Source organism: Brassica oleracea, chromosome C1 (genome assembly GCF_000695525.1).
Source record: "Brassica oleracea var. oleracea cultivar TO1000 chromosome C1, BOL, whole genome shotgun sequence".
Classification (NCBI taxonomy): Eukaryota; Viridiplantae; Streptophyta; class Magnoliopsida; order Brassicales; family Brassicaceae; genus Brassica; species Brassica oleracea.
Genome location: NC_027748.1, coordinates 1,275,054 through 1,286,732, shown reverse-complemented (window position 1 = coordinate 1,286,732; position 11,679 = coordinate 1,275,054). Strand labels below are relative to the sequence as shown.

The following is an 11,679-nucleotide window of genomic DNA, read 5'->3' as shown; positions in this document are numbered from 1 at the left end:
GCCGACTCTCTCTCCTCTTGGACACGGCTGTGGTTGGGCCTGGTCGTAGCTGGGCCTGGTCGTGGCCTGAGAAGCCATCTCTTCTTGTTTTGGTTAATGGCAATCCAGAATGTTCATAGCTACATTTTTGTTAGAACTTAGAATCAGTTGATTAATTATGACACACTCATTTGTCTTCGGTTGTAGGAAAGTTAATTTGATATGGTTGTATAAGCTTACTCTATTACATTTAAATGATATTTGGATTTATCTTTAATGTTGGTTGGGGGGGGGGGGGGGTTTAACATCGGGGTTTAACATCGTTTTTATCGGGGTTAAGAATGATTTATAGGGTAATGAAATATGAGTGAAAATGTAACGCACCAAGATAACTCATTTTGAATGGACCTAAATAACCCTATCTGCGAGTTATTATTATTGGAAAAAAAATGTGCACCCCTATCTGCGAGTTAATCCAGCGTAATTAGAAACTGACAGATGAAAGTATTATGGGAAATAAATATGGCTGTATCTTAAATATATCTGTCTATATTTTATTTAATATTTATGGTGGTGGCTCTTATCATTTATCATTGAGATATGACCTTGTACTCACTTTTTTCCTTTTAATTTCCTTCACTGCTTTTTAAATTTGTTTCCCAAATTAAGATCTTTAATTTGTTGATGGCAGCCGACATTTCCGTGAATAAAAGATACTATATCGTACTTCTGATCCCCGATCTTTTAATCGGATTAACTTATGATTTGACTTTTTTTTTTACATTTTTCAACTAAGAAACAATTCTTATATCTCTTATTTAAGAGACGGTTCTTATATAAGAGCCGTTTCTTAACTTTTCTTAATTAAAATCTAAGAAAAGTTAAAAAACGTCTCTTAATCGAAGGTAAGAACTCCAGTTAAGAGACTGAGGTTAATAATGACCTAATGATCTTGTTCTTGTTCTTGTTCTTCTTAATATAATTATTAGATGATAAAAAAAAGACATATCGTACTATTTTATATGTTAAGAAAATAAAATATTTCGTCGGAGAAAGAGAAAACTGAAGATATATTTTTATTTTTTTCAGAGAATATATATATATATAATGATTACATTAATGGATTATTACATTAAAAACTATGAAATACTTCCTCTGTCTTTATTTGTAAGTAGTTTTAGTTAAAAGTGCGAATATTAAAAAAAATTTTACTTTTGAAAAATAGCATTTAATACATAAATTCAACCAATAATAAAAATGTATGAATTATTTGAATGGTCACACAACATGTAATAAATGTAAAAAGTTTTTTGGATTATGTAAACATCTTACATTGTGAAACAAACATTTTTTTGCTAAAACTACTTAACTATCAAAACAGAAGGAGCAGTAAAATACTGTACGTAAGAAAACTGATGAAGAAGATTGGTAGGCTAAAAAGGAAGGCAAATAGAAGAGTGTGACTTCTTTGATCAAAAAAAAAAAAAAAAGAGTGTGACTTCTCTCTCTGTCATATCTTTTCTTCTCTTCCTTTTGCTTTGTGAGAGACTAATCAGTTTTATTTTAATTTAAGCAATTCCTGAGCAAACTCGTAGTAACAAAGAAAACAAGAAAAGGAGAGTCTAGAAAGAGAGAGAGCTAGAGAAAACGATACATAAGTTCAATTTGTATCTTTTCTCTCTCTCTCTCTCTCTTTTTTTTTCTGTGCAGCAAACTCCAAAGGTATTCTCTTCTTCTCTGCTATCTCTCTCTCTTACATCTGATACATACATGTATATCTCTGTATTTGTTATTTTGTTCATCAGATGATATGTGTATATAGATTTTTTTGTTAAAACAGCATACGACCTATTTGACCATCTCACTCTTTCTTAGTTATGTTCTTTGTCTGAATCATTACAGGATCCGAGGTAGGAAGGAGATATATATTTTATATTATATATCATGAAGAAGAAGATTGAAAGATTCATATGGGAATAGGTAAAAGCCTAACACGTCTCCTACTACTACAGTTCTCTTGAAGTCTCTTTGCAATATTTCTATGTCCCAAGATTACCATCATCAACAATACCAAGGAGGATTTTTCAGCTTCTCTAATGGATTCAACCGATCAGATTCTCCTAATTTAACTCATCAGGAGAAGCAAGAACATCAAAGGGTACTAGAGATGGATGAGGAATCCTCAGTCGCCAGAAGTGGAATTCCTGTCTACGAACCTGCCGGAATGTTATCAGAGATGTTTAATTTCCACAGAAGCAGCGGTGGTGGTGGAGGAGGAGGAGGAGGAGGAGGAGACTTTGACCACTCCCAATCTTTCCCGTCAAATAGACAGTTACTTGAGCAGCAACATCAGAATATTCCGGCCATGAATTCAGCCGCCGGCATGCAGCTATTCTTACCGCAACAACCGCCGTCCACAAGGAGCCACCACGGTTCTTCAACTCTTCACATGTTACTACCAAATCCATCTCATCATCAGGGCTACACTAATACTATGTCTATGCATCAGCTTCCTCACCAACAGCTGACGTGGCAGTCTTCCTCCGATCATCATCATCACAATATCGGGACCGTCCACGTGGAAAACAGCGGTGGACAAGGCTTGTCCTTATCTCTCTCGTCGTCTTTAGAGGCAGCAGTAAAAGCGGAAGAGTATAGAAAATTTTACTATGGAAGCAACTTATCATCTCATCATCAATACAATGAAGTATCAAACCACTTCCTATCATCTCCGGCGGCGGCTTCTTCATCTTCTTCCATAGGAGCAATCAATATATTAAGAAACTCGAGGTACACCAAGGTAGCTCAAGAGTTGTTGGAGGAGTTTTGTACCGTTGGAAGAGGATTTTCTAAGAAAAACAAACCTAAGAACAACTCAAACCCTAATACTAGCGGTGGCGACGGTAGCAGTAGTGGTGGCGCTGGCGCCTCTCCATCGTCGGCAGGAGCAAGTAAGGATCATCCTCCTCTATCGGCCTCTGATAGGATTGAGCATCAAAGAAGGAAAGTGAAGCTACTCACCATGCTCGAAGAGGTACTCCTTTAGTTTCAATCTCTTGACTTGGTCTTTTAGTGATATTCACACATTTTACGTAGAAAACATGAAATTCCATAAAAATTCATATTGTTTTAGTCAAATACACCATTAATCCAACAAGTTATTACAAAAAGACAAGAAACATGATACGATGTGGATTGATCGATATTTGTTTTGTCTCCATTAATCTATTAGAATTGGTCATAGTTTCATCGTTTTGTTAGTCTGGCTACGCAATCATACCAGCATTTATATTTTAAAATTTAATTTCTAACGATTTTATTACTATGACGGGATCGTATTAAAAGGTTTTTGTGAGGAATATTTTGATATGCTTAGCGTTTGGTGGAGTCGATTAATCAAGAAAAATCATTTGGATTAATTAAACTGGCGTTTCCTTCTCCATGTACGCTACTCCCTCCTACGTCCTAAAGCTAATCCCCATAACGTTACTTAATTATTTACGTATAGTTGAATTATTCTATTTTTAGTTGACTTATTAGCTTGTCTTATTTTTTCACTAAAGAAGTTATTTTATTTTATGTTCGAGGATACGATAAAACGTACTATTGCTAGGAAAACAAAAACTCTAGTGTATATTCTCTGGTTATTTAAGTTTTCTTACCGTCTCATTTGAACATAACTAATGACATTTGTTAATTTATCATACGTATTTTGCTTCCATGAAACTTGTACACAAGTATACGTCCCCATGAGAAAGTCTCTACCAGTTTAGTAATCATGTGAATATATAAGCACACAGGTTAGCAGTAACATTGATTAAAAGAAAAAGTAAATATTTAATATATGTATGAATTGTATAATGTATGGTTTTATTTTGTTTGGCAGGTGGACAGACGGTACAACCATTACTGCGAGCAAATGCAGATGGTTGTGAACTCTTTCGACATAGTAATGGGCCATGGCGCAGCGATACCGTACACCGCTTTGGCTCAAAAGGCTATGTCGAGGCATTTTCGATGCCTTAAAGATGCGGTGGCAGCTCAGCTTAGACAGAGCTGTGAACTTCTTGGGGAGAAAGATGCAGCCGGATTATCTTCTTCCGGTTTAACTAAAGGCGATACCCCACGGTTGCGTTTCCTAGAACAGAGTCTGCGTCAGCAACGTGCGTTTCATCAAATGGGGATGATGGAACAAGAAGCTTGGCGGCCACAACGCGGTTTGCCTGAACGTTCCGTTAATATCCTTAGAGCTTGGCTCTTCGAGCATTTCCTCCACCCGTAAGTCAAAATCTTTATTTTTAATACTTCTTCATTATTCCTCCTTATAAATCAATTACGTTAAAAGAAGCTGAGCAAAAGTATTTAATTTCTTGTCATATCATCACTGTTTTCTTTAGTTTTATGTCTGTGGAATTTTGCTATTTTATTGTTACTGTGAGTAATCTAAAAAATGGAAATAAAGCAAAAGACTAGTGTTTTTGTACTTTTTCACCTCTCTGGAATTTGCTTTATGAGTAAAACAAAACAGAAAAAGAAATCTAAGTTAAAAGAAGGAAAACAACTGGATCTATGCTAATGTAATCATCAGCTTTTCTTTTGTCTCTTAGATTCTCACGCCCTTGTTGGCAAAACGAAGGAGAAAGTCTGTACTTTTTCTTGCGTATACTTGATTGTATTGTTTATAGAGAAAATATAAAGAAAAGAAAAAATTAGATTGAATTTAGGGCAAAGATAGAGTGATGTCGTTTTCTGGTCTCTTTCTCAGGTATCCAAGCGATGCAGATAAGCACCTCTTGGCTCGTCAGACTGGATTATCCAGAAACCAGGTCAGTCTATAAATATAATATAGGAAATATATATGACATATATCTACTATATAGGCATTAACACAATAAATAAAAATAAATACTTGGCGATGTTTAACCCAAGTTGTGTTTGTCGAGTATCTTAGTGTTAGTCGATATCATGGATACTTTTTTATGGATATACAACTGAATACTGATGATAGTGATCAGAGTCTGGACTCCTAATGAGTTACTAGTTCTATTTTCTTTCACCTAGAAATAGCTGCACATGTACTAGTTCTCTTAGTACATGATATCAAACATTTGTTTGAAAATTATAAGCGAAAACATATAGAATAGTCTCGTTTGCGTTTGTATTTTGTAAGATATTTGATAAAATAAAAATAGTAGTATTTTTTTCTTCTAATTAAAATATGATCCTAACATTTTGGGTTCTAGTTATGATTTCTGTTTACAAACAAACTTCACGATGCAAGCCGTTAAGCAAAAAACAAACAAATTTCACGATGCATAACCAAAAAAAAAAAGAACTATGTTAACATTTTACACACATGTAGAATTTTGACCATTTTCTTAAACATGTGTTTATTACAAACAACAGGTAGTGTTTACAATGAGTTAACATCCCAGGAGAAAGATTGATAAACCTAACTTATTTCCTGAGTAGGCAAAGTAACTTGTAACTAACTTGAGATAAATCTTTTGTTTCTTTCCTTTGTTTGGTTAGAAATGACAGAGGAACACCATGTGTTTTGCCTTCCACTCACAAGCAACTTTTCTTGGGATTCGTTTTTATTATTATTACAAAATACAAACATAGATGAGAGAGAGAGTGTGTGTGTGTGTGTGTTTGTTTATGTGCATGATATGAAAGAGAAACCGATCGACATTAAAGACTCAAAAGGGGACCATTTCTCTCAAGTACATCAAAATTTGCAGCTTTCAATTATCCCGAAGAAACCCTCAATTTCTTGCATTCATTAAATAACCAAATGACAAATAACAAAGAGTCCACAATTTATAATTATTATCTTGGTAAACGTTTTTTTTGTCTTTTGCATTGATCAGGTATCAAACTGGTTCATAAATGCTAGGGTTCGATTATGGAAACCAATGGTGGAAGAAATGTATCAACAAGAATCAAAAGAAAGAGAAGAAAACGAACAAGAAGATCAAGAAACAAAAAACAACAGCAGCAACGACAAGAGCACAAAATCCAACAACAATGAAAGCAACTTCACTGCGGTTCGGACCACATCACAAACTCCAACGACAGCTGCACAATCAGCAGCAACCCCACCAGACGCAGGCCACCGTCTAAGATCAGCTGCCGATATCAATGCTTACGAAAACGACCCTTCATCCTTCTCCCACTCCAACGCCGCCGCAGCAGTAGTCTCTAGCTACGGTGGCTCAACCGCGTTTTCTGCGATTGCAACGTGCCAGCAAGGTGTTGGTGGATTTGATGATGCTGACATGGATGGTGATAATAATGTTATAAGGTTTGGTACTACAAACCCTACTGGTGACGTGTCACTCACGCTTGGTCTACGCCATGCTGGCAATATCCCTGATAAGAACGCCTCTTTCTGCGCTAGAGATTTTGGTGGGTTTTAATTAGCTTTTTGTTACTCCATTTATTTGATTATTTAGTTATATGGTTTTTCTTTTGTTACTCCGATTGATACAAACTCTATTAAACAAGAGAAAACAGTATGATAGCATAATGTAATTGAGATCGTGAGATGATCATATATAAAAAAACATTACAAAACTCTAAGTTTCTCTCTGCCTTGAAGCAAGCCTTAGCAGATGATATCTGAAAGAACACAAAACATTTGGAGATTCAGACAGCCTCTTCATCGTCCAAGAGCAAACAGTCTTTTATCTTCTCCCTGAATTTTTTTTTTTTGGAAAACCAACAACGTTAAAATAGTGTTTAACCAAAGGTTTCAAGAGAGGCTCGTGTGACTAATTAGGTGCTCACCTCAGATATGTTTGGCTGTCAACCTTTTGATGATGCTTCACTTGGGAGATCATGTGATGAGGAAGTAAGGATCCAAATTGCTCAAGAGATGATCCATCTTGTGGAAGTATTTGGAACCGGCAACTTGAACAGCAAGCAGCATACAGCGCATCAGACTCATCTTCCGATGAGTCTGATCCATTTAGCGGGCAGTTGCAGATAGGACAGAATGCTTCTGTAGTCATGGAACCGTCGTATTTGAGATTGAATTTCTTTAGACGCCTCTGAGTGGCCATAGGAACGCAAGAGTCGTCCGTTTCAGGAATTTTGTTGAAGTAAAACGGAGTAAGCTTTGCAGCTGTGCGTACTATTGTGCACTCCCGTGAAGGATTCTCTTCCTGCGCAAACACATAACTAAGTATGTTCATAACAATGGGCTACAAGAAACCAATAAATTGATTTGCCACCTGCAACAGAGCGACAAATGAAGACACCAAGTCATTGATCCCGGATTGAGGATGACGAGCTAACTCCACAGTCTTTAGACTGTCCTGCCCACAATGTGTTAGACGTCATTCAAAACAGTTCAATATGGACAAAATCAGTTAAAATACACGAACCCATCCAAATGGCAGAGTCTAGTTATTTCCTGCCAAACACAATCACGAAGTGGAAGCACAATGGGGACCTTCCATCTCGCATCAACATGCTGAATATCTGCTGATAGTGAATAGCCTCGTCCCTGTCCAAACAAAAAGGCAATCCAAAATCACAGAGAAAAGATGATATCAATCAGGACAGAGTAAGAAACACACCTTGACAGTGGCCGTAAGAACATGGGAAGCGAGTCTCGACGTGCACGATCCCACCACTAATCTGTTGTACCCATTCTCAGAGGCAACCTATAAAACAATCATCAACAAACATTAGATAAAATAGACAAAACAAAAAAAAAAAACAATGTAACAGCCAAACAAACCTTTTGCAAAGACAACATCTTCAGATGCAGCAAAAGGTCTTCCTTTCCAGTCTCATCACTAACGGAATCCAACAGCTTCACAAGCCTATCCCGTGCTTCAACAGAGTCCGAACCAAACACACTCTCGATAGGAACAACATGAAGATCCTTTCCAGGTGGCGACAGACTCAACACAGTGGACCGAACCCACGCAATAGCATCACTCATTCCACCGTCAAGAGCAGGATAAGCTGCACTCTCATCCACAAACGCAACACCAACGCCAAACACAGGTAAAGACCTATCACGACTCGCCTCGTAATTCTTCAAAGCCTTGACTTGCAGCTCGTGCACGAATTGAAGAGCAACCCTAAAACACACACATCATCAACACGTTCATCAGACAAAAATGATCAAACAACCAACATAAGGCAGGACCGATCCTGGGCAAAGCCGGATGAAACATTAGCCATAGAGTCCCCTTTTTTGAAAAAAAAAATTAGACATAAGTCCCCAAATTTATTTAAAAAAAATTATTGAAATTTCTACTAAATCGTCTAGGGCCCCAAAATCTGGAGGAGAAAGGAAGAGAGCAACACCGGCCCGAACACGTTCATCAGTCAAAAATGACCAAAAACAAACATATAGAGACATGCAGAACCGATCCTGGGCAAATCCGGACGAAACATTGTCCGCCTAGAGTCCCCCAAATTTATTATAAGAAAACCACCAAATTTTTTTAAAAAATTTATTGAAATTTTTACTAAATCGTCTACAGGGCAGGGCCGGCTCTGGAGAAAGGAAGAGAGCAAAACCTGGAAGACGAACCGCCGGAGAAGGCAACAAGGACGTTATCCGAAGGAGTGATCATGGCGTGTGAAGTAACAGCGAGACGGAACTTCCCATAGACGTTGCTCCTGAAACATTCCGCGCAGAATCTCCCGTCGTCAGAGCCACCATCACCGAACGTCATAGGCTCATTGCATTTACACTTGACGCAGAGAGTAACATCAACAGCCTTGCGTCCATTATCCTTCTCACGGCCATAGCAACCACCGGACTCGCAGCCAGATGAATTACAAGCCATATCGAAGCTAATACAATACAGTAGATTCATGAGAGAAGAACAAGTTTCCGCCATTAACGAGCTTCTCAAGAGATTTACAGATTTTTCAGATTCAAAATCGAAACAAACACATCTATAATGAATCCTAAATACAAAAAAAAAAAAAACAGAGTCTAGATAGATTACCAGTTTCAGGTGGGAAGAGAGTCGTCGCGATGCTTCGGATACAGCAGCTCCCGTAGAGGAAGAAGAAGAAGACGATGGTGAAGGGGACGAGACGAGAGTTAAAACCTTGGTAGACAGAGTAAAAAAGGCCCAACTATTGTATTGAATAGAAGCCCAGATAATATTATTAAGGCCCATATTTATGCTTTTGGTTCAGTAAGATCCAACTACATGCCGTTTTTTCCTCCTATACCGGGATGATGTTCTCTGTCTTTGCCACTGAAATTATTATTTTAGATTATTGACTAGTGGGGGATTAAACGCATGAAGAGAACTAGCGAGTTAATACGAAAATTTTAAGGAAATAAGTAAGAGTGCATATAAGAGATAAACGCACTACATTACGAAAAGGTTTTCTTTTGGAAAATGTGGGATATTATACAGATTTTTATAATGGACGCTTGGTAGAAAGCTTTATGTCTGGAATAGATAGATACTATATACTATTTGTGTTTTGGTTTTATATGGTTTTTTGTAGAGATATTAGCAAAGTAAAATGATTGTGTCGAGGTCTCGTGGACGACAAATTTGGTTAGATCCCTACTCTTTTCAATTGGGCCAGTGCAATGCATGCATATATGTATGTAATGGAAGAAAGATGAAAGAAAATTGATTCACGGAGTGGTGTAAAAGATCCAATCAATTTATATGTGCATGCATATATGTATGTAATGGAAGAAAGATTAAACAATTTATCAATACTTTATTAGTATTTTAAATATTTTTCCGATAAGCATATAATCGATGATGAGCAGTAAACATGATCGTCGTAATGTATAGGAGAACATGTTTGTAGTTACGTTACTATCCGTTTTGATAAAGGCTTTTGCCATGTTATCTTCGTTAGTATTATTGATATAAACGTACTTTAGACCATCATTAACCTCAGTCTCTTAACTAGGGTTCTTACTTTCGACAAATAGACGGTTCTTAATTTTTTTAGATTTTAGCTAAAAACAACTAAGAACCGTATCTTAAATAAAAGATATAAGAATCGTTTTTTAGCCGAAACATGTAAAAAAAAATATCAAATCATGAACTACGAACCCCGGCTAAGAGACCGGGGTTAATCATGCTGTTAGTAAAAATATACGAAGATACATAATATTGATTACAACATGTAATATCAACAAATAATTAATGTTTACACTAATGCATGGAGAATCTATCGACATATAGCTGATTCAACCGATTAAATCTACAGCTTCAGTTATGTCGGATCTAAAATCAGAATATATCAGTTTGTGTGTGTGTAACATGCAACATTTGAAATAATTGATTAGAATCCATGTAGCTCTGTGCAACAATTTAAAACTAAAAATAGGTCTTGGGAAATTGCAAAGGCAAAGAATCTTAAGAAAAAAACAAGACATGACCACAGAAAGCTTAGATTATTTCTTAAAAAGAAACAATACACATCCAAACAGCTGGTGGGGTTTGTAGAACATATAAAATTGATTATGATCGTACTAAAATAGATAAATCTTCAAACTTACTGAGAATTCAATGTCAAAAACTTATGCAGTAAGCATCGAATATCGAGGTCATCTATAAAATTCTTTGTCTGCATCTATCAAGTAAGCATACAATAATTTAAATAAAATGGTCCCAAGTTTATCATGTACCTCTGTTTCCTGTTCGTTTTTTTTTGTTACCAATGTATCTAGCCATTTTAAAATGATGCTCCAGAAAACATATATCCAAGTATTTGTATTTTTAACATATAATATAGAGACAAGACCGTATTATATGATAATGAATTTAACGTGATAGAAATTGACATGAAATTTCTTAAAAGGAACAATTGTAGTATTACTGAAGATTTAGACACGTGAAAGCACATTCTCTATTTTTTGTCAACGTGAAAAGATAAACCAGATACATACGAATGTAATATCACGTATGCATGTATGTATGAAATTTGACTATATTGCGTAACCTTGAATTTTAATTTATCTTGCTATCCAACACCGCGTTACGAGATTTTTGGAACAAGTCACATGTTCTTTTCGTATTCTTATATAAATAATGAAATAGTATTAGTTAGTAGTATATATTTCTGTGTATTCGAAAGATGAACTACTGTATCATTAATTCTGCTTATTTAAATGACCAATAATTACTAATAGACTAATGGGAAAATGGGCATTTAATTCCCGAAGTATTTGAAATCGGCAGTTTTAATACTCAAGTATTGCTTGCGCATATTTATTCCTCAACTAATAGTTGACTGCGCAAAATTGGGAACAAAATAGTCAACTGTTAACTGATGAACGGAAAATAACGGTTTCCGTCAACTTTTTAACGGTAGAATATTTTAATCATGATTTTGCGCAGTCAATGATTAATTGGGGAATAAATATGCGCATATAATACTTGAATATTTAATTTTCCGATTGAAAATACTTGAGGAATTAAAAAATCATTTTTTTCTTTATATTTCGTATAAGATTGAAAATTACTAACATCAATCCCTTTAAAAAAACACATAAGTAAAAATATTTTCAAGTTAAATAAAATCATTATACGAGATATTTACCTTTAGAAATAGATTGTTGATTTTTTACAATGACATATAAAATAATACAAAATAATTACAGTTACATCGTATTGTTGATGTACTTCATGTTTAAATCACTTTAGATGATTTTTAAAATAATTCATAATAATTTGAAATAAT

General features: G+C 35.7%; 2 protein-coding genes across 2 annotated transcripts; one reads left to right on the top strand and one right to left on the bottom strand.

The window, feature by feature from the left end:
• The first annotated feature begins 1,467 nt into the window (after positions 1-1,467).
• LOC106305078 (BEL1-like homeodomain protein 2) lies at positions 1,468-6,560 on the top strand. The gene is made up of 5 exons (XM_013741460.1): positions 1,468-1,701; positions 1,882-3,013; positions 3,866-4,257; positions 4,745-4,805; positions 5,853-6,560. Exons 2-5 carry the CDS (start codon positions 2,021-2,023, stop codon positions 6,399-6,401), a joined length of 1,995 nt encoding a protein of 664 aa, XP_013596914.1. The 5' UTR covers positions 1,468-1,701; positions 1,882-2,020; the 3' UTR covers positions 6,402-6,560.
• LOC106305088 (cytoplasmic tRNA 2-thiolation protein 2) lies at positions 6,466-9,050 on the bottom strand. Its single transcript, XM_013741470.1, has 8 exons — positions 8,961-9,050; positions 8,524-8,802; positions 7,730-8,078; positions 7,566-7,652; positions 7,371-7,492; positions 7,218-7,296; positions 6,772-7,148; positions 6,466-6,679 (listed from the first exon to the last, which is right to left on the bottom strand). Exons 2-8 carry the CDS (start codon positions 8,793-8,795, stop codon positions 6,631-6,633), a joined length of 1,335 nt encoding a protein of 444 aa, XP_013596924.1. The 5' UTR covers positions 8,796-8,802; positions 8,961-9,050; the 3' UTR covers positions 6,466-6,630.
• Positions 9,051-11,679: the final 2,629 nt, after the last annotated feature.

What these genes read in the sequence shown, in the direction of transcription:
- LOC106305088 (XM_013741470.1), bottom strand. Translation starts at nt 8,795, where the DNA reads ATGGCTTGTAATTCATCTGGCTGCGAGTCCGGTGGTTGCTATGGCCGT. An exon ending in TCCGGCGGTTCGTCTTCCAG is followed by an intron (nt 8,079 to 8,523) that starts GTTTTGCTCTCT and finishes TGTGTGTTTTAG; the next exon opens with GGTTGCTCTTCAATTCGTGC. An exon ending in AGACTCTGCCATTTGGATGG is followed by an intron (nt 7,297 to 7,370) that starts GTTCGTGTATTT and finishes TGGGCAGGACAG; the next exon opens with TCTAAAGACTGTGGAGTTAG.
- LOC106305078 (XM_013741460.1), top strand. Translation starts at nt 2,021, where the DNA reads ATGTCCCAAGATTACCATCATCAACAATACCAAGGAGGATTTTTCAGC. An exon ending in TACTCACCATGCTCGAAGAG is followed by an intron (nt 3,014 to 3,865) that starts GTACTCCTTTAG and finishes TTTGTTTGGCAG; the next exon opens with GTGGACAGACGGTACAACCA. An exon ending in TTCGAGCATTTCCTCCACCC is followed by an intron (nt 4,258 to 4,744) that starts GTAAGTCAAAAT and finishes TCTCTTTCTCAG; the next exon opens with GTATCCAAGCGATGCAGATA.